Below are 20,140 nucleotides of genomic sequence, written 5' to 3' on the forward strand. Positions count from 1 at the left end.
TCATCAGCCAATCGAATGATCCACTTGTCCCTTTACTGAGCACTTGTGAAGCACTCACCCTGTGCACAGGCGAAGGGACACTGGTGCCAAGGTCAGTGCTAGTCCCGCCCTTTGGAGCCAGGCAAGCCCGAGTCCCAGGCCACACCCCTGCTATGTGGTGCAGCGTGGTCACTTCATCTCTCTGAGACTCAGTTTCCTTATCTGAGAAGTGGGGCTACCTTGCCGGCCTCTCTTGCTGGCCTGTGCAGACTGAATGAGCTGTGACATGTCACACTCTGGCCAGGTACCCAGGAAGTCCCCAAGCTCAGTGTGATGGGGGAGGGGCCGCAGAGAGAAACCCATGCCCTACTGTGACCAAGCTGTGTCCTCCCTCCTCCAGGCCAGTAGCTGACTGCTGACTATCCTGTCATGGCCATGGACACCCCTGGCTATCCTTCACTGGTGCCCATGACCTTGGAACCCGGGAACGCCTCCTTGGCCTGGCCCCTGGATGCCGTCCTTGGAAACGTGTCCGCAGCGCCGAGTTCAACAGGGCTGGCCATCAGTGGCATTCTGATCCCCTTGGTGTACCTGGTGGTGTGCGTGGTAGGCCTGCTGGGCAACTCGCTGGTCATCTACGTGGTCCTGCGACAGACAGACAGCCCATCGGTCACCAACGTCTATATCCTCAACCTGGCACTGGCCGATGAGCTTTTCATGCTGGGGCTGCCCTTCCTGGCTGCACAGAATGCCCTGTCCTATTGGCCCTTCGGCTCCCTCATGTGCCGCCTGGTCATGGCTGTGGACGGCATCAACCAGTTCACCAGCATCTTCTGCCTCACTGTCATGAGCGTGGACCGCTACCTGGCGGTAGTGCATCCCACCCGCTCAGCTCGCTGGCGCACAGTGCCCGTGGCCCGCATGGTCAGTGCAGCCATCTGGGTGGCCTCGGCCGTGGTAGTGCTGCCCGTGGTCGTCTTCTCGGGTGTGCCCCGTGGCATGAGCACCTGCCACATGCAGTGGCCCGAGCCAGCGGCGGCCTGGCGGGCTGGCTTCATCATCTACACGGCTGCGCTGGGCTTCTTTGGGCCACTGCTGGTCATCTGCCTCTGCTACCTGCTCATCGTGGTCAAGGTGCGCTCAGCTGGGCGGCGGGTGCGGGCACCCTCGTGCCAGCGGCGGCGGAATTCCGAGCGCAGGGTCACACGCATGGTGGTGGCCGTCGTGGCGCTCTTCGTCCTCTGCTGGATGCCTTTCTACGTACTCAACATCATCAACGTGGTGTGCCCGCTGCCCGAAGAGCCCGCCTTCTTCGGCCTCTACTTCCTGGTGGTGGCACTGCCCTACGCCAACAGCTGCGCCAACCCCATCCTTTATGGCTTCCTCTCCTATCGCTTCAAGCAGGGCTTCCGCAGGGTCCTGCTGCGACCCTCCCGCCGTGTGCGCAACCAGGAGCCTCCTGTGGGGCCTCCAGAGAAGACGGAGGAGGAGGAGGAAGAGGATGGAGGAGGGGAGGACAGGCAGGAGGGAACAGGAAAGCAGGGGGAGCGGAAGGAGATGAATGGCCAGGTCAACCAGATCGCACAGCCGGGTCCCAGCGGACAGGAGCAGACTCCCAGTGGCACCACCAGCAAGGAGCATCAGTTCCTACCCCAAGAACCCTCAGCTGGGGAGAAGTCAGGCACGCTGCACATCAGCTATCTGTAGGGACCTGCGGAAGGCCAGGGTAGCCCTAGGACAGGGCAAAGACTGTGGGTGCACCTAGGACATGCCACCCGAGGTGCCAGGGGCCCATGATGGGATGTTTGGAGGCCTGAGCTCTGATCCCATTGCTGCTGAGACTTGCTGTGTGACCTCAGGTAGGTCACTTCCCCTCTCTGGGCCTCATGTTCTCCTCTGTGACTCAGGGATGGGAGATATTGGCCTGGACAAGCTTCTCATCAGATGAGAAGTCTGGAGGGACATCACTGCTGGGCTGATCTTCCTGGGTAGGGTCAGGTTAAGGGGATAGGTACAGACTGGCTTTCCTTTTTCGAGACAGAGCATCCTGAATCTTGGCGCTCAGAGGGATAAACCAAGGCCTGGATTTCCCAGCCTGAGAGTCAGGTTCACAAAAGAGGGAGTGGGGCCCCACATTCACAGGGGGCGGTACTGTGTCTCCAAATAGGAAAAAGTCTTCCCTGGTAGGAGAAGGGGTGTGAGACTGCCCAGGCCCCACATCAGCTCTCCCCCTCTTGCTGCAAGGCTGTGGGCCAACTCTTCTCCTCTCTTGGCCTCAGGCCTCACTTGCTAAACAACCCAATAACCTCCAGGCCCTCTTGGCCCAGACAGTCAGTGCCAGGACTCCTGTGTTCCTGGACAAGCGGAGAAGAGGTGGATTTTCCAGGAAGCTAATCAAGTCCAGCTTCAGGGTCCCTGACTGCTCGGGCCCTTCTGAGGCCCTGAGTCTAATTTTGTACTTGTAATTTTATATTCCTTTTCTTAACGAGGGACCCCGTATTGCATAAGCTTAAGCCACCCGAAGGTGAGCTCAGGCCCTGTTGGGGGCAGCCGACCAATCCCCACCGCAGCTCACTTTGCGTCCTGTGGCTGGAGGGGGTCTCAGGGTCTTTGAGGGCTCAGGAGCCTCTTCATAGGAGAAATTCTCCCTGCTTCTCCCCTCTTGGTGACGAAGGCAGGGACCTGGCCCAGGCAGGCTGGCACGGAAAGGCAGAGTGTCTAAACAGAGCTGGGAGAAGGAAGAAGAGGAGGAGGGAGAGGAAGGGGGAAGAGGAAGGAGGAAGAGAAGGGAGAAGGAGGAGGACAAGGAGGAGGAGGTGGAGGACAGTTCTGTTTCATGACCTTGGAGCTGACCTTGGCCCCTCTGTGCTGAGTTCAGTTGCAGCATCAATGAAATGGCCTTGCCGGTGCCTGGCCTGATCCAACTCAAAGAAAGGACACCATCAGGGTGGAAAAGCCAATGCTCTGAAAGGTACAGTCTCAGCCTCCTTGAGTGCCCGCGGTGCTGGCAAGAAGGGCTGGGCCTTGATGGAAGCCTGGGGCAGAGCTGAGAAGCAGGGCCTGTCTCCCCAGAGAGTCTGAGAGGAGTGGTGCAGCCCTGGCAGGTTGGAGTGCAGGCCTCCCCATCCTCCACACGCCCCAGGGCAGCAGGTCGGGAAGGTCCAAGGAAGATTAAGACTAGAGGAGGCTGGAGGGAGACCACAGGGAGAGGCCGCTGTCCAACGCTGGGCCTGGGCTGGCCTGGAGTCCTCCCAGAGGTGACTCCTTAGAGCCACGGTGAGACTAGTTCTGGGGAGGGTGGTACCTCAGGCTAAATCTCCCAACCCCCAACTCCACAGAGGGTAGGAGGTCCTCAGGGAAGGCCTGGGAACCACAAGTTGGGAGGCCTAGACCTTCAACTCACCTCCAAATCCTGTCTAGCTTTGACCTCTCTGGGCCTCAGTTTCCCCATCATAAAATGGAAGTGGTTGTCTGAGCTTGCCTGCCTCCTGGGATGTGGGGAGAAAAGGAGTCGTTTGGGGTAAACTGCCATGCACGCTGCAATGGCTGGGGGTGGGGCCCAACAGATTACAGAGCGGAGGCAGCCCCTGCCAGGTGTGGCCTTCACCCCCTTCTCCTCTGTCAAGTGGCTTCTCTGTCTGCAGCCCTTGGGGGTGAGGACACTACAGGACATGAGGAAGGGAAGTTAGGGGTCAGAGACCAAGGAGCAGGGAGGCAGGGCTTGGGGGAGAGTGAGGCCCCATCAGGGGGAAGGAAGTTTACAAAACTAGAGCTTGTGTGAACGTTGAGGGCTGGAGGCTCAGTCCTCGGTCTGGGGTTCCCCTGAAGAGGATCTGGGGGTCTTAGGACCCCTGCCATCCTGGCATTTCCTGCTTTCTCGGCCAGCCCTGCTTTCCTGATTCCTGGGGCAAGTGAGCCTGTTCCACAGTGGTGGCTGGGAGGCTCCTTAGGGAAATTCTGACTCTAACTCCTGTCAATAAAGTCAGTAACACATGACAACTGGCCTGGGCTGATTCCTCTGGCATGCGCTGTGTTTTTAGACTAGTGTGCATGGGTGGGGGTGTGTACCAGCATCCATCTCTATCAGGATGCTCCTTTTCTCCTGTCTCTCAGCTCTGCATGCCCAGGCCTCTTGGTGTATAGCCTCCCAGAATCCTGGTCCTCCAAGAGTCATGGAAGATGCTCCTGACAAGCCTCAGCCTCCATCCTTACAGATCTTGATCCAAAATCAGTAGATATACTCTCTTCCTGTGTCCAAATATCAGATCTCATGGAAGAGAGCGGATTGGCTCTAACTGGGTCACATGATGCCCCCTTGGGCCAATCACCAAAGACAAGGTGATAGAACGCCATGATTGGCCAGCTGCGGGTCATGTGCCCATCTTTCCAGCCAGAGAGAAGGAGGGACACTGTGATGGACAGTTTGGCCTGACCAATGGGGTAGGAGTTGGGTCAGGGACAGCCTATCAACGGCAGGGAGAAATGAGCCAGGCAGCAACAATAGTGGGATAGGGGAGGGGTATGTAAACACAGGCTAGGTGCTCAGGGCATCTCAGCCATATCCAGGAGTGAACGTGTACTGGGGTGTAACACCAGGCCTGCTGTGTGTGTGCAGCAGGTGTGCATGGGGAGGGAGCTGAGGTTGTGTAGGGAGTGGGGCCTGGGCCAGGGTCCCCTCTCTGGATTCCACAGCCCTCCAGCTTCCCCGCCTCACCATGTGGCATTACCTGTGCACGTGTGTGTGTGTGGGGGGGGGGGCACGGGTGTGTGTGTCCCAATAGCTTTGTCCCTTTTGGCAGGGGCTTTACCTGATGCCCAGGGCTTGGCAGGGCTGTGGGCGCCTCATATGACTATTTGGCGTAAATAAACGAATGGGGGAAATTTCACTTCAAAATTCCAGGGGAAGATTTTCACATTGTGACTCTAGCTTCCTTTGGATTTGTGCAATGTGGTGACCCTGAATAAATGGAGGGGGGACATCAGGGGAATGGAAGGAGTCATATAGGAGTTTGGGGCTAGAATCTGTGAGTTATGAGAACCACAGGGGCTGTGGGCTGAGGGGAGGCTCTGGGGCTGTGAGCCTGAGAAGGCAGGAAAGGGTGGTGAAGACCCTACCTGCCTGGTTCCTTCTCTCCAGACATCCAAGTTGCTCAGACTCAAGACCTTACCTTGAACTTGACTCTCAGTGGCTGTTGCCTGGCAACAGCCCATGGCCGCCAGGCTCTGGACCAGGACTCCATATGTCAGCCTCAGCACCAGCGGAAAGGAGCTGGGAGTCTGCGGGGCCCTGGGGCTTCAGGCCCTCCTCACCTCCAGGGGGTGGGGGAGATAGAGGCCACTGTCCCATGGGCAGCCTTGGTTCCACAGGACTCCAGACACAGAAGAAAGCACTCTACAGGCAGCAAGAACCCCAGGCTGTAATGTGAGGGGCTCTCCCTGGAGTTGTGCAAGGCCATGGTCCCGCCAAAACTGAGGGTGCTCCCCTGTCACCGGCAGGCCCTGGTGAAACTCTTGGTGATTCTACTGGAAGGCCATGTGGCAAACACATCCCCCAAACATCATGAGACTCAAATTCAGGAGGCCTGGGACCACGGCCCACTCTGCCATGAACCTACCACATGGCCTTGGCCATTCACTTGACCTCTCTGGGCAAAGTTCATTAAGTTAATAAAGACGTTCCTGAGCACCCACTGTGTGCAAGGCCCTGACACCAGGCTGGGGAAATAGACACGGTTCCCGTGCTCGCAGAGCTCACAGCAACCACACAATAAGTGGACCATTATCCAGTGGGGACAGCAGTGCAGTGTGCTCTGAGGGACCACAAGGGGGGGAGGGGCCTGTGGTGGGGGTGGCCCTGAGACCAGACTGTGAGCCTGAGTGTGCCCAGCAGGGGGACGGCATGTGCTAAGGCCCTGGGGTTGCAGGAAGGCAGTGAATGAAAGGGAGAAAGGCAGAAGTGAGGCCCAATTTGGAGACAGAAGCTGTGTCAGACAGGACCTCCTAGGAGGTTAATTCCTGTTGTGCATTGAATTGTATATCACCCCCCTCCCCCCTCAAATTCATGTGAAGTCCTAACCTCTAGTACCTCCGGATGTAACCTTATTTGGAAATAGGGTCATTACAGTTATAAGCAGTTAAGATGACATCACCCTGGAGTCAGGTGGGGTCCTATTCCAATACGACTGGTGTTTTTAAGAAAAGGGAAGATCTGGACCCAGACACAAGCATGGGAAAAATGCTGGGGTGATGCTTTCACAAGTCAATGCCAAAGACTGCCAGCAAACCACAAGAAGCTGGGCGAGAGGCTTGGAAAAGGTCCCTCCTCACAGCCCTCAGAAGGAAGCAACCCTGCCTGACACCTTGATCTTGGACTTCTAGACTGCAGAGCTATGAGAAAATAAATCTCTGTTGTTTAAATGACCTAGTTTGCGGTGCTTTGTTCTGCCAGCAAATTAATACAATTCCCACCTGCAAAACAGAACCAACCGCCCCTTCTCTCCTGGGTCTCTGGAGGACCTTGGATTAGTTCATTCAATAAGTGTTTAGAGAACAGCCGCCAACTGCAGGAAGCTGAAGGCAGAGAAGTGCAAGGCCTGTCTTAAGAGGTGAAGGAAGTTGCACTGAATATCAGAGATAAAGCAGTGGTTCTTACGCCCCCGGAATCTGGAACTGTCTGGTTTTGAATTCTGGCTCATCCAGTCACTAGTTGTTTGACCTTGAGCCAGTTAATTAACCTTTCTGTGTCTCAGTTTCCTCCTCTCTGAGATGAAGATGAGAGTAGATGTCTATATTAAGACGATTAAATGAGGAGAGATTTACAAACAGCTTAGAACAGTGCATTGTAGGTGCTATGTGTTAAATAAACATGAGAGGTGCTTTAACAGAAGCAAGAGTCCACCCATGGGTCAGGGAAGACATCTCCCTGGAGGGGTTATAGCCCAGCCGAGCATCAAGAGGGAACTGGAGTTTGTGCACCAGGAGGAGGTGTGAGAGACGTTCAAGGTACTAAGAACAGCTCTGATATCCACTTTACAGCTGAAGACAGTGAAGCCAGGGATGGTCATGTGACTTGCTCAGGGTCATAGCACGAGAGGCAGGACCAGGAACCCCATTTCCCTAGCCCCCAGTTCAGAGTCTATAGTTTTTAGAAACTACGAAGATGAGGGCCAGGGTGGCAGGAGTGATGCTGGGGGTGGAAAGACCTCTGAAGCCAATGGTGCCAGCTCCTTGGCAGCCACTGGTGGTGACAGACGATGTCCTTGGGCAAGACTCAACAGGCATGAAGGGCAGCCCAGACCAGTGGATTGATGATGTCAGGACAGAGAGCAGCAGTGACGTCATTATCCTGCTGGTGGGCAACAAGATGGACCTGGCCAACAAAGGGCAGACGACCATCGAGGCGGGCGAGCGGCGCGCCAAAGCACGGAGTGCCACGTTCATTGAGACCAGTGCAAAGACCGGCTACAAGTGAGCAGCTCTTCCGACGTGTGGCCTTGGCTCTGCCTGGAATGGAGAATGTCCAGGAGAGAAGCAAAGCAGGGGTGGTCGACATCAAGCTGGACAAACCCCAGGAGCCCGGGGCCAGCGAGGGCGGCTGCTCTCACTAATGCAGCCTGACTGCTGGCTTCCTTTGACACTTTTTGCTTGCTGTGACCTCGGTTGCCTCCTAGAGGCCCAGCCACCCTCCAGCAAGCCCTGCAGCCTCGGCACAGGCCTGGCTGGCAGGCTAAGGTGGTGTGTACACAGGAGTGAGTGTCAGTGACACACATGCACCCGTGTGCATGGAGAGCAAGGCCAGCCTTCACTTTTTCACAGGCTCAAAGAAAGTGCCAGGGGCCACACTTGGCCTCCTCCAGGGTCCCAGACACCCCAGGTGCTGGCTCACACAGCCCAGGGACACAGCCTGCACATTGCTAGGAGCTCCTGCCCTCTGGCCATCTTGTTAACAGCAAGGGAAAGTGAGGCCTGCAGGAGGACGGGGCCTCTCGGTCCTGCTCTCTGCTTTAATGACCAGGAGATATGTCAATATTTGCACATGGGAACTGCTGGCCCTGCCGTGCTTGGTCAGCGTGCCCAGAGCCTGCATGGTTTCACCATCTGTAAGAGGAGGGGTTGTCTCTGTGCTCCGGCGCGGGCCTCCTGCCCGCTCATCAGACAGGGCGGGTTCTTCCTCCTCACTGACCATGATAAACAGCAGCGCTTATGGGGAGAAGAAAGCAAACACACAATGCCCATTGACGTGGGTGGCAGTGGAAGGTGAGCTCTTGGCCACACAATCCATCTCGAACCTCACAGCCACCACTTCTTAGCGCTGCGTGCCTTTGGGCCAGCCTCAAAAATCTCTTGGAGCCTTAGTTTCCTCATCCGTAAAATGGGCTCAGTAGCTCCCCATCTCAGCACTGTCGCAGGACCAGGAGGCAGCGGGTTGGCTCCGGCCGACGCCAGCGCTGTGCTCTGTGTCCGACAGGGGGCGCCGGGTGACCTTCCCCTCTGAGCTTGGCGCCCTCCCTCCGCTCCGCTCAGCGGACTCGGCTCTATTCGGCACCACTCGGATCCACTCGGTCAGACCCGGCTATGATCGGCCGGAGGGGCTAGGCTCGGCCGGGCTCGGCCAGACTCGTCTCTGCTCGGCCAAGTTCGGCTGTGCTCGGTTCTGCTCGGCTCCGCCCAGAGCGGGACTCTCAAAGGCCCCGCCCCGGTGCCGCAGCGGGTCCTCCCTGCAGCGTGGCTGTCGGCTTCCCGGCTAGAGGCGCGTGGGCCAGAGCAGAGCTGCCCCTTCCGTCCGAACGCCGGCGGGTTTCTCCGTGGCGGGGGTCTGGTCTGGCTGAATGCTGGGTGGTGCCAAGAGTGGCTGCAGCTGGCGGCAGTCTTTTCCCAGGGTTTGCGCCCGAAGCGGGTGGGGATGGAGGGGCTTCCCCGGCCTGGGGGTGGCAGTCGCTCCCCTTAATTCCGCCGAGAGAAGCGGGGAGCATGGCGCTGGGCTCCCGCGCGCCTCAGCGACCCCATCATCTGGCTCTGTCACCAGTCGGCTTTGGGGAGGGAGTCAGTTTCTGCACCTGTTACTCTGAGCCTCAGTTGCCCGCTCTGTAACAACAGGGTCCTTGTCAGGGTCCAGGCCTGGGGTGGGGCTGGCTTTTTCCTTCTCTGGGCCTCCTGGGGATTCTGTTTCCCCTTCTGTAAAATGGGATTAAACTCGCCCAACTCGGATTCACACCCGTAGGGACAGACATGGGTTGCTGAAAGCCCAGGACGGAGAAGTTGAGTCCGGAGAGCCAAGTTCACCCGGGATGACCCAGCTAGGCGAAGGAGGGGTACGCAGAACCAGGAAGCCAAGTGAGCAAGCTGCTTGCGAGAGGGAGGGTCCCATTGGACCCTCTGCCCACTTTTCAGGGAGTGGGGTTTGGAGGAAGAAGTGAGGGACCGGGCGCCCCAGCCGACCCCTAGCGCGTCTCAGTGGGCCCTTCTCCCCGCCTTACGCCCCTAAGAAGGGGACGGGTGGGGGCAGGGGGTGGCATCAGGAGCCCGGGTGGCAGGGGGTGGGTGCCAGGCGCGTTAGCTCTCCCCAGTAGGTGGCGCTCACGGTTTCCTTTGTTTCCTTTCTTGATTACGGTCCTAGAACAACTAGATCTGTGACTTGCCATACACCGCTTGCATAACTGACTCTGGGAATCACGTTTTGTGTTCTATCTCACTTTATGACAGGCACACATTTTATTTTTTAAAAATGCATGAAGGGTTCTTGTCACTTTGTCAGCACTGACTAAATGTCACTATTTTTATATCTTCTTCCCAACCTTGGGCTGGAAGGTGGATGTGTCTAGGAGCTTGGTTCTGGGAGTCAGTGAGTCTGTGCCTCATCTGTGTGCGTGAGGAGAATGGGCTCTCCCACTCACCGTATTCAGGGTTTAACCCGGGATAAGCACTGATGGGTGGTCAGAGTACCCCCATTGGATATCCCACCAGGCTGCTCAGGTGGTCTTGGCTTCCTCATGTTCCTCTGGCCCAGGGTCACCAAGGCTCGGAGACAGGGAGACGTGCCCAAGGACAGAGCTAGAAGGAGGTGGAGCTCAGATGTAACCCAGTGTTTTCTGCCCCAGGGCTGGGACTCTGTTTCCAAGCTACCTCGCTGGCCTGCTGGGGAGATCCTCACAATGGCTGAGAGACCAAGGGCTGATGCACAAATGAGGGAATTTTCAGCATGGTGAAGGAGAGTGGGAGGAAACATATTAAAGTACGGTATAATATTCCTGAGTCCTGCTCTCTTGTCTTCCCTGCCCCCAGCCAGCTGCCTTGGACCAAGGGGAACAAGGAACCCTTTTCTGGGGCATTGACATGGCTGGGAGTCAAAGGAGCTGGCCCTAGAACCTGGTGAGAATCACGTGCTCTTCCAGACCTCGGCCTCCTCACCTGTTAAGTGAGACGAGGCTCCTTCTCTGCAGAGGGGCCGTTGAGCGTGGCAGGGAGCACAGAATGGGCCCTGGACCAAATCATTCCTATGTCCGCACCCTGCTTCTCCGCATCCCTCATCCGTCTTCTCTTCACTTCCCTTTTTTCTCAGCTGCTAGGCTTTCTAAGCCAGATCTCTGAGAGACAGCCAGGAGCTGTGTCCCCTCCAGCGCTGCTGACTCAGCCCTTTCCCCTGTGGTGGCAGCAGCGAGGGGAGGGTGGGGAGGGTGGCTCCCTGGCCTCCCTCCGTCTGCAGCCCTGGCCCCGTGCCCTGGGAATGCTGCCTGGGGCAGGGCCACGTAGAGGGCACAGCCAGTGTGGACCTGACAGTTTTCCCAGCATCCTTAGTCCTTCCATCTGCTTTCCTTTGGGCCCCTTGGACCCCTAAATAGGCCTCGGGTCTAGGGGGACTCCAAGTGGGCTTGGGAGGGGGGAGCAGCACTAAGCTAGAAGTTGGGAGAGTCTGGCTCTCATCCCAATGTGGACTCCAGTCTGCTGTGTGACGTTGAGCCAAAGACTTGCCTTCCCTGGTCGCAGTGTCCCTGCTGGACAGATTAAGGAATTGAATTAGATCATCTCTAAGGGTCCTTGCAGGCCTGGATATTCTGCTGTGTGATTATCCCCCAAAGTAATAGAAAAACAGAAGCTCAGAGATGGGCAAGGACACACAGCTAGGGCTGTCCCATCCTCTATACTTTGCCCAGCTGTGAGCGGGGCCTGGGGCTTAGCACCCAAAACCTCAGACTTAGATAAATCCCCCTTAGGTCACTGCACTCCTGTACCTCCTGAGGGTGATAATGTCACCACCTCTCTCTGCCCAGGGGGCAGACCCTGAACATGGTCTTTGCCCACAATGGTGCCTAGTTGTGCCATCGTGGGAGCTCCAGTGGGATGGAGAGCACTTTCATTCTCTAGGGTTGTGGCTCCTCTTCACTAGCTCTGTGGCCTTGGCTAAGTCACATCAGCTCCCTTTCCCAAGGCTGGGGTAAGAAGAGTAGAAATAGTGGTTGTAAATACCTTTCAGGTACCAAAAGCCCCTGCAAAGATGAAACCTGGCCCAGGGAATAAGTACTCAACAAATGTAGAACGAGGAGGGGCTGGAGGGTGAGGGACGTTTGAGAGAGTCTTTGCACAGGAGTCTCTGATCCCAGGGAATTAGGCTGCAGGCTTTGCAAAGCCTTCTGCTGCCTAACCAGGAGGAAGCAGAGGCAGGACCCTTCCCGGGACCCAGGGGCATTCAGTACAGGCTACCCTCTTGCAAACTTCTTGGGGATCATTTCCACGGGTGGCTTGGCTCTAGAAGGCCAGGAAGACAGGTAATCATGGCAACATTTACAGGCGGAGGAGGAGGACTTTGGTGTCCATTGGGGGTGGGGCTACGGGATGCCACCCTTACCTGATCACCTTACCAGATCCCCTGAGGAGGTGAGACCTTCACTTACAAACATTTACTAAACCTCCCCTTGGGACTGGCATGGATGGGGCTGGGGACTGGAGTTCTACAGACAACTAGGGTCTGAGAGGGGAAGGAACTGGCCAGTGGGTGCCAGTGCCAGGCTTGCACATGAGGCTACTGGGTTGGTGCCTATGCCGCCTCCATGCCTCCTGAGCTCCTCAGCTTAGGCTGGAGCCCCCAGCATCGGGATTCCAGTGCTGCCTCCCCCTTCCTGAGCAACTTCTGGGGCTCCTGCCCTTCCTCCTTCCCGGCCTTGATTTCCCAGCCCCCGCATCAGGGGCCTCAGACCCCTTCCTGCTGGAACTTTATGGGGTCTCTGAATTAAACAAGGCCCTCTAGGACCACCAAAGAGTTAAGCAAAGGAAATCCTGGCTCCCTTTATCTCTGCAGAACCCAGAGGCTGGAGGGGAGGGAGCAGGGAGGAGGGGAAGTGGGAAGCCAGCTCAGCCCGCTCCCTCCGCCCTCGCTCCCTCCCTCCCTCTGCTCTCCCTCCCTCCCTCGGCTCTGCCTCCATCCCTTTCTCCCTCCCTCCTCGGCCAGGCCAGCTCGCCAGGCCTGGGGGTCTGTGCCAGCAACAAGTTATTATTGCAAACATGGACCAAGGATCCAGAGGCGGCCCAGTGGCCCGGGGTCCATGAGCTGCTGTTTGAGGCTGCAGGACACTGGGTGAGTGATGGGAGGTCCTGCAACTTCCTCCAGCAGGGCAGAGGGGGTTGGGGTCAGAGCCTGGAACTCCTCTCCTTTCTCCTCTCTTCCTGGACACATCTCACATCTCGGGGGTCCTGCTCTCTCTCTGTGACCCCGGCCAGCCCCTCTAGGCTCTCGCCTTCCCATTCCCTCCTTTGACTGAGACCTTAGTCCTGGTGAAGGGCTGCCCTCCGATGCTCCTGTCTTGTGCCCACCCCTGCCTGGAAGGCACCAGCTCAGCTCAGCAGGGCTTGGCCCTCTCCCCAGATCCCTTGTGGAGGCAGCAGGAACCCCCAAATCACCCCCAATGGCATGGTCCCTCACACTTGATCCCTGCGTGACACCTTCCCCCAGGGACAGCCAGTGACCATGGCTGTGGTTATTATTACTTTTGTTAAAGGCTGCTTTGCTTCCTGCTTCCTGCATTGACACCCCCCCCCCGCCCCCCCCCCCCCCCCCCCCCCCCCCCCAGTCAGTTCACAGTTCTGTGTCACAGATTTTTTTGACTCCCAGCTGGCTGGGCCAACAGAAATGTCCCCAAACCATGCCAATCCTCTGGGAACAATTCTGCTCTTCCTATCCCATGGAGGCCCTGGGGAGAGGTCGTGTTGGGAAGCAGAGAAAGGAACATTTAATTAAGAGTCTTTTACAAGTCAGGCACTTTCCCTGAATTTAAATCCTCCCAAATAACCTGGGAGGGAGATGGTGGTGTCTCCTCCTTGCAAATATCAAGGAGCAGGAAGCCCAGAGAGGTTAAGCCACTAACCCTAGGTCACACAGCTTGTAAACTATTCTGCGATCTCAGGTCTGACTCTAAAACTTCACCTTTCCCCATGAGGTCACATCTATGGCCAGGAAGAAGAGGGGATTTTGCTCTTCTCAAAAGCACTGGGATCTGTAATTTGCACATAGAATGTAAGGGTGATAATCTTGGACAGAGGAGATGTTGATCTCTGAAGATTTGACCTGCCTTATTGAGCAGAACCAGGACACCAGAACTGGGGTGGGGGGTGGGGGGGGTGGGAATGGTCACCTCCAGGAATGGGGTGATGGCTCTGGAGGCTGCCTGCCCACCCCTCTCTTCTCCTGCTACTACCCAGCCCCAGGGAGAGGGGAGGGGGTTGTTGGGGGCAGGGCTCCTGCACCTTTAAAACTCAACTCTTACCTCAGTGTTCAGGTTAGGTTAGAATGGCATTTAAAAAAAATAATAATTTTACCTTCTCTACACGTATTAACCACAGAAAAATATTTTTGAATTGTACTAAATGTTAAAGGAGAACAAAAAGGAAATAAACAAAGAAAAACGCCAGAAGTGTAAAAACCAGTCTGGTTTCAAAAGAGTGTTTCTGATTCTGCGATAACAGTGCCAGCCCCCAAAGACTGCCACCACCTCAAAGGCTCTTTGCCTGGCTTCCTGCCCCCCCCAGCCCTGGCTTGTCTCCAGTCGCTGCTGTCCAGGCTGCCTTCTGCCCCTCTCTGGGAACTCTGGATCCCTCCTTGGCTAAGACCAAAGACAGAGCCTCAGAAACCCTTGGACTTTCCTGTTTCTTTTGAATTTCCAGACTTCCTGGGTCCTGCCTCTTAGTTCCAGTTTACCACCTTGGCAGCTGATTGGCAGGTTGACGATGATTGACACAACCACCTTCCAATGAATTTACTCTCTCCTGCTCCTTCTTGTGTGAGGTTAAGTTGTGTAGGTTGTTGACTGCACAAAGATGCTGAGCGAGGAGGTGGGCTGCCACCAGCTACGCACCTTCAGTGTTGCATTCCTGGAGGGACTTCTTTTGTGTGTTTGTTTCTAATTTGTCTGTCCCAAGGGGCACCTTCTACCTCGCACTTCAGTGATGGTGGAGTCAATGGCAAGAAAACAAGGCAGAGGGAGGTTGGGAGGGTGGGAGAAGCCTTCTACGACCTCATTGACTATGACACATGGACAGCAGAGCATCTTCTTCACCCACCCCAGCAAAGGCCTCCCCGGACCCTTGTCTTCAGAGGAGTCCTCCTTTGTGGGCCCATGTGTGGCAGAAACCCCCAGGAACTGGGTTCTGGGAGACTCGGGGCCTGCACAACCGCAAGTCTCTTTGTGACCTTGGAGAGCTTACTTCCCTGTGTAGGCCTCAGTCTTTTCATCTGTTCAATGGGGGCACTAATGCCCCCTCCCCGAGTTATGTCAGGAACGCACATGCTGCGGGTGGTGGCGTCCACGCTGGGTGTCAGCAGAGTGTAGATGTGAAGGTAAATATATTTCTGTCCCTCCTTCCCTGCTCCAGGTTGCCATGGGGATAGCTGCCCTGGGCCTCCTCTGGGCGGTGCTGCTGCTCCCTCTCTCGGTGTTTGGAATCCCCACTGAGGAGCCCACCTCTGGGGAAGCCATGGCCTCTAGTTCCCCTGGGCTCTGTCGACGGTGCTGTGACTCTGAGGACCCCGTGGTCCTCGCCGATGCTGCACATGCGTCCTCGGCCTCTCCGTCCACCCTCCCGTACGTGCTGCCTGAGGTCAGGCCCTACATTAACATCACCATCCTAAAGGGTGAGGACCCATACGTGGCTGGGACTGGCCTGGCCTGGCTGGGGACTCGGAGGACGTGGGGGGGTGGGGCGGTGGGTCTCTTCCTGGATCCGGAGGAGGTGAGGTGGAGGGAACAGGAGAAACCAGGACAGAAAACTGTCCTAGACCCTTTCTTTCATTCACACATTTATTGAGTACCCACTGTGTGCCAGGACCGTTATGAATTCTGGGATAGAGTATGTACAGATCAGACAGAGATGCCACCGCTGTGGAGCTTCTGTTCTAGTCAGGGAGGCAAGCAGTGAGCAATAAGCACATCACCCGAGTTAATGAGAGGGTGGTGATAAATGCTACGAAAGTGACAGGTGGAGCAGGGTAAGGGGTGCCGGGAGTGCAGGTGTTGGGGGGCAGGTTGCATATTAAGTGGGGATGGTCAGTGCAGGTCTCACTGAGGAGGTGGGAAGAATCCACCTTCTGGGGAGGAGCATTCCAGGCAGAGTGAATAGCAGGTGCAAAGGCCCTGGGGCAGGAGCGGACCTGGTGTTTAAGGAACAGGGAGCAAGGGGAGGAGCTGAGGTCAGAGGCAAAACAGATCAGACTCAGGCTTCTCCTCTGAGTGAGATGGGGAGCGAGGGAGGGTTTGAGCAGAGGAGGGACTTGACCCAGCTTAGGTTTCAAGTGGATCCCTCTAATTTCTTGTGGAGAATAGACAAGGGTAGAATCAGGGGAGCTGTGGGGGCCAACCAGGGCCATCCAAGTGAGAGCTGTCCCCCTGTCCTCTAAAACCAGACCTGAAGGAAGCACCTTCTGCTGTTGGGGGCTGTGAACATCTGGTCCTGGGGCCAGGCCCTTGACATCCTTAACCTCTGCCTTTGCTCACAGCCACCCCGTGAGGTCGGTATGTTGTCATTCCTCCCCTGAGAGGAGAGGAGCTCTCCTTGGGGTCACTCAGCTGGTAGGGGCAGGACTAGGATTTGTCTCTGAGGACTCCAGAGGGTCAGCTGGCATCTGAGACCCTTGGGCCTTCAGATTTTGTGGCTGAGGATACCTCTCGTCCTCTCCCCACTTTTCCCACCACCTCACACATCACTGCTTCCCCGAGGCCAACAGAGCCCTTTGTGTGAGGTTGACGAGGGCCTGGATGCTGCCTGTGCTCCCTTCTCACTATCCCCCTTAAAACCGCATGTCACCTCTCCTGGGCCAGGCTAGCTGCCTGCCCGGTGGGTGGTCTGCTGTGGTAGAAGGCACCTGCTGGTGTCAGGAGTCCTGGGTCCCAGCCGCAGTTCAGCTCCCTTGTTGTGCGGGACAGGCTCATCTCTCTCCCTCCCCACCTCCCCGGGCTTGTTGCCTCATTTGTAAAAAGGAGAAGGTCACCCCCTCCTATAACCACCCTTCACCCCCTCCTTTGGGCTGGGATGAAGGAAAGGCTTGGTAAACTAAAGGACAGGGCACACGATGAGGTAGGTAGTTCACAAACCAGGCTGGTGAGGAAGACCTCCGCAGAGCCATGGACCACCCCCCGCCCCTTGCTTCTCTCCAGGCTTCTCCTCAGAGGGCCTGTGCCCTCTTTTCTGCCTCTTCTTCCCAGCAGGATCGCCATGGTCACAGGGGACCCCGGGAAAACACAGGGCTGTCTAGTTCATTCAGAGGGATGCGGCTGGGGGTGTGATTGCAGGCACTGCGACAGGCAGCAAGGAAATATTTGGGATCTCGTCCCTCAGTAGTAGTAAAAAAATAAAAAGTAGGTGGTCAACTGCTTTTCTTGCGTTCAAGGTCAGACTGGAATAAGGGTTGGGCAGAGGCTCGCCTGCCTGGGGACCAGGGCAGATGCTGCCAGAGTGCAGGCAGGTGGAGGTGGGCTGAGCAGTGCTAGGTGAACCGTCCTTCCTTGTATCTGCAGAGTTCACCCAGCGCTTTCCCATAGGGTTCATGAACACCCCTGTGAGGTGGGCGTGATCCTCTTTAAGATACAGACAAATAATCCCAAGACCAGACCGTGAATGCTCCACGTCACACAAGGCGTGGTAACACCCACCCAGGGCTGCCTGCCTCCGAGTCCAGATGCTTTCCTCCAGGCGATTCGTTCTCTGGGTCAGAAACGCCACGCCCCACATCCCCCTGGAGTCCCGCTGGGTGCAGTGATGCCTGGGGTCCAGGCCTGGTCTGGCAGAGACCACAGTCAGACCTTCACTGCCGGCGAGGGGGCGGGCCCGCGTGGAGACAGACCGCAATTGGAGTCCTGCCTCCCCTGCCCCTGAGCTGTGTGACCCGGGCAAGTCCCTTCACCTCTCTGTGAGTGAGTGGAGGTGGACACGGAGTCTCCTCTAGAGGAGCGTTCCAGGCGCGGGTGCCTGGCATGCAGTAGGTGTCCAGTAGGTGCCGGTTCTTCTCACCTGCCTTCCCCGGGCAGGGGTGGAGCCTTCGGCATGCGCTCAGGAGCCCCCTGGGTGCAGGCTTGGGTGCCTGACCTGACTTCTCCCCTTCTTGTCCCCACAGGTGACAAAGGGGATCGAGGCCTGCTGGGCTCGCCCGGGAAGCTGGGCAGGGAGGGCCCCCCGGGGGAGCGCGGCCCCCAGGGCACCAAAGGCGCCAAGGGGCAGGCGGGCAGCCCGGGCGGCCCGTGCCAGGCGCGCTTCTCGGCCTTCTCGGTGGGTCGCAAGACGGCGCTGCACAGCAGCGAGGGTTTCCAGCCGCTGCTCTTCGACACGGTCTTTGTGAACCCGGACGGGCACTTCGACCTGGCTGCTGGCCACTTCGTCGCCCCCCTGCGTGGCCTCTACTTCTTCAGCCTCAACGTGCACAGCTGGAACTTCAAGGAGACCTACGTGCACGTGGTGCACAACGACGAGGCGGCCGTCATCCTGTACGCGCAGCCCAGCGACCGCAGCATCATGCAAAGCCAGAGCGTGATGCTGGCCCTGGAGCCCGGCGACCGCGTCTGGGCGCGGCTCTTCAAGCGCGAGCGGGAGAACGCCATCTACAGCGACGACATCGACACCTACATCACCTTCAGCGGCCACCTCGTCAAGCCCGAGGACGATTAGCGCCTCCCGCGGGGCAGCTCTGGCCTGGGGTGGCCGCGGGCAGGTCTGTCCCCTGCGGGGCCTCGGTTTGCCCATCTGTAAAGTGGGCCTGGGGATCTGGCATTCTGGGCAGCCTTCCTCCTCTTTCCTTCCCCCCGTCACCCCTCCCAGTCTGTTCCTGCCTCTCTCCTCTCTTGGACCTTTGAAGAAACCACCTGACCTAAATCTTCTAGAACTTTCCCAACCTTTTAGACCAGCACTTCTCAGACTTGAATGTGCACCTACATCCCCCCGGGGATTGTGCTAAAATGCAGATTCTGGCTCACCAAGACTGGGCCCAGGACTCTGCATTTCTAGGACGTTCCTGGGTGATGCTGGTGCTGCTGGCCTACGGACCCCACTTGAGTAACCAGATCTCATAACTTTCACAATATTTTAGTGCTTTCTGAACATTCTGGAATCTTCCAAACGTTCTAGAATCTTCCCAACATCCTTAAATTCTCTCATCCTTCTAGGACACCCCCTCCTCTTGTCTCTTGTGCCTACTCCCTTCTCTCTGAGCTCCTGTCTGCACCCCTACTTGTGCAGCTGCAGTTCACTTAGTCAGTCATCAAACGCTCACTGAGCACCCACTCTGTGCCCGGCTCTGGGAAGGCTAAGGTGAACCAGACACAGGCCCTGCTCTCGTGAGCACCCAGGCCAGCCAGGGTGGGGAGACACACAAGAAACCAGCCCCGGAGAAACACATGGGGCTCTGAGCACACAAGTCTGTGTTCGGGGCATCCAGGCACCGTGGCCCCTCATCCTCCACCACTCCCCAAGGCCAGTGGGATAGGGTCCCCCAGGTGGGGGGGATCCCCTACCTGTTCCTTTCTTTTCTGCCCAATGCCCATCATTAAAGCAAACCCAGGGGGCCTTGGTCAGGGCACAGGTGCTGTGAGGAAAGGACCCAGGAGTTTGGGGGCATTTTGGGATAAGGGGGCCCCTGAGGAAGGGAGCCCAGACCCAGCTCCCCACACAGCTGGGTTGGAAGCCCGCCCTCCCTGCCCCTCTCCTGGCCTGCCGTCTGGGCCGCTCTGCCACAGATGTCTGAACCTCAGTCCTCCCAGGCTCCCAGCCGCTGTCAGACACTGATGTCTGTCCCCAGGTGCTCTGACCTCTCAGTAGCCCAGTGCCCCCGGCTCTCCAGGCTCCATAAAGGTGCTGAGGCCCCGGGTGGGCAGCTCCTGCCCAGCAGAGCCGCCTCTGGCCTGCAGCTGCCTTTACAAACACCGCCGGGCAAAGAGCCAGGACGCAGGGCACCGGGCTTTGGACCCCTCAGCAGGTCTGGGGAACCAAAGCGAGCAACATTCCAGGTCAGTTGGGGAGACACTCCTCTGAGCCATGATGCCAAGGGAGGCACTGGGAGAGGCTGAGGCCAAGTGAGGGTCGTCAGGACTTCTGTCCCTTCCCCCTCTCCCAGGGTGGGACAGCCTGGCGTCCCCCTGCCTTCCTCTCCCCCACCCCAGGTGGCCCGAACCTCTCCCCAGAGGGAGACTGCCTCCGCCCATTGGTGCTTATGCAGACTCCGGGGCAGAGGTGGCCCCGGTGGTGGTCTGTGGTGCTTACTCATAGCCAAGGGAGCCCTGGCTGTGTGGCGGGAGGATGGCAGCAGGGCTTGACGCGGTGCCTTGAAGCCTGGTCCTGTACAACCACCCCCAGCCCGACTTCGACCCCACCCTGCTCGCCCGGCGTGATTAAAACTGTGTGTCTTCTTGGCAGTTCAGGCTGATGCTTTCTGCTCTGTTTCCTTTGCCCACCTTGGGAGGGCAGCCGGTCCTGTTCTGCTGAGCCCAGGTTCAGGGCTCCAGAGGACCGAGGCAGCCCAGGGCTCCACTCCACATGCTCGCCGCCCACAAAGGAACCAGCCCCCTCTGTCACTCACTCAGCCGGCACACCTTGGAGGCAATGGGACCAGCTCAGGGTCTGCTGTGCCGTGCCCTGGCTGTGGCCTCGGGAAAGTCCGCACATCTCTGAGCCTCAGTTTCCTTGTCTGTAAAAT

General features: G+C 57.5%; 2 protein-coding genes and 1 pseudogene across 3 annotated transcripts; all 3 read left to right on the forward strand.

Annotated features, from left to right (window-relative positions):
* Positions 1-414: 414 nt before the first annotated feature.
* SSTR3 (somatostatin receptor 3) lies at positions 415-1,864 on the forward strand. The gene has a single exon (XM_057741800.1). It carries the CDS (start codon positions 415-417, stop codon positions 1,684-1,686), a length of 1,272 nt encoding a protein of 423 aa, XP_057597783.1. The 3' UTR covers positions 1,687-1,864.
* A 5,274-nt stretch (positions 1,865-7,138) lies between these two features.
* Positions 7,139-7,586, forward strand: LOC130857578 (ras-related protein Rab-6B-like; annotated as a pseudogene).
* Positions 7,587-8,751: 1,165 nt separating this feature from the next.
* C1QTNF6 (C1q and TNF related 6) lies at positions 8,752-19,853 on the forward strand. 2 transcript variants are annotated; one of them, XM_057741801.1, is made up of 5 exons: positions 8,752-8,858; positions 10,261-10,347; positions 12,422-12,547; positions 14,839-15,097; positions 17,573-19,853. In XM_057741801.1, the coding sequence occupies exons 4-5, from the start codon at positions 14,845-14,847 to the stop codon at positions 18,118-18,120; spliced, it is 801 nt and encodes a 266-aa protein (XP_057597784.1). In that variant the 5' UTR covers positions 8,752-8,858; positions 10,261-10,347; positions 12,422-12,547; positions 14,839-14,844; the 3' UTR covers positions 18,121-19,853. The 2 variants fall into 2 exon arrangements, with proteins under 2 accessions (XP_057597784.1, XP_057597785.1); XM_057741802.1 differs by lacking the exons at positions 8,752-8,858; positions 10,261-10,347 and having other exon boundaries at positions 12,418-12,547.
* Positions 19,854-20,140: the final 287 nt, after the last annotated feature.

Source organism: Hippopotamus amphibius, chromosome 7, assembly GCF_030028045.1.
Source record: "Hippopotamus amphibius kiboko isolate mHipAmp2 chromosome 7, mHipAmp2.hap2, whole genome shotgun sequence".
NCBI lineage: Eukaryota > Metazoa > Chordata > Mammalia > Artiodactyla > Hippopotamidae > Hippopotamus > Hippopotamus amphibius.

What these genes read in the sequence shown, in the direction of transcription:
- SSTR3 (XM_057741800.1), top strand. Translation starts at nt 415, where the DNA reads ATGGACACCCCTGGCTATCCTTCACTGGTGCCCATGACCTTGGAACCC.
- C1QTNF6 (XM_057741801.1), top strand. Translation starts at nt 14,845, where the DNA reads ATGGGGATAGCTGCCCTGGGCCTCCTCTGGGCGGTGCTGCTGCTCCCT. An exon ending in TAACATCACCATCCTAAAGG is followed by an intron (nt 15,098 to 17,572) that starts GTGAGGACCCAT and finishes TTGTCCCCACAG; the next exon opens with GTGACAAAGGGGATCGAGGC.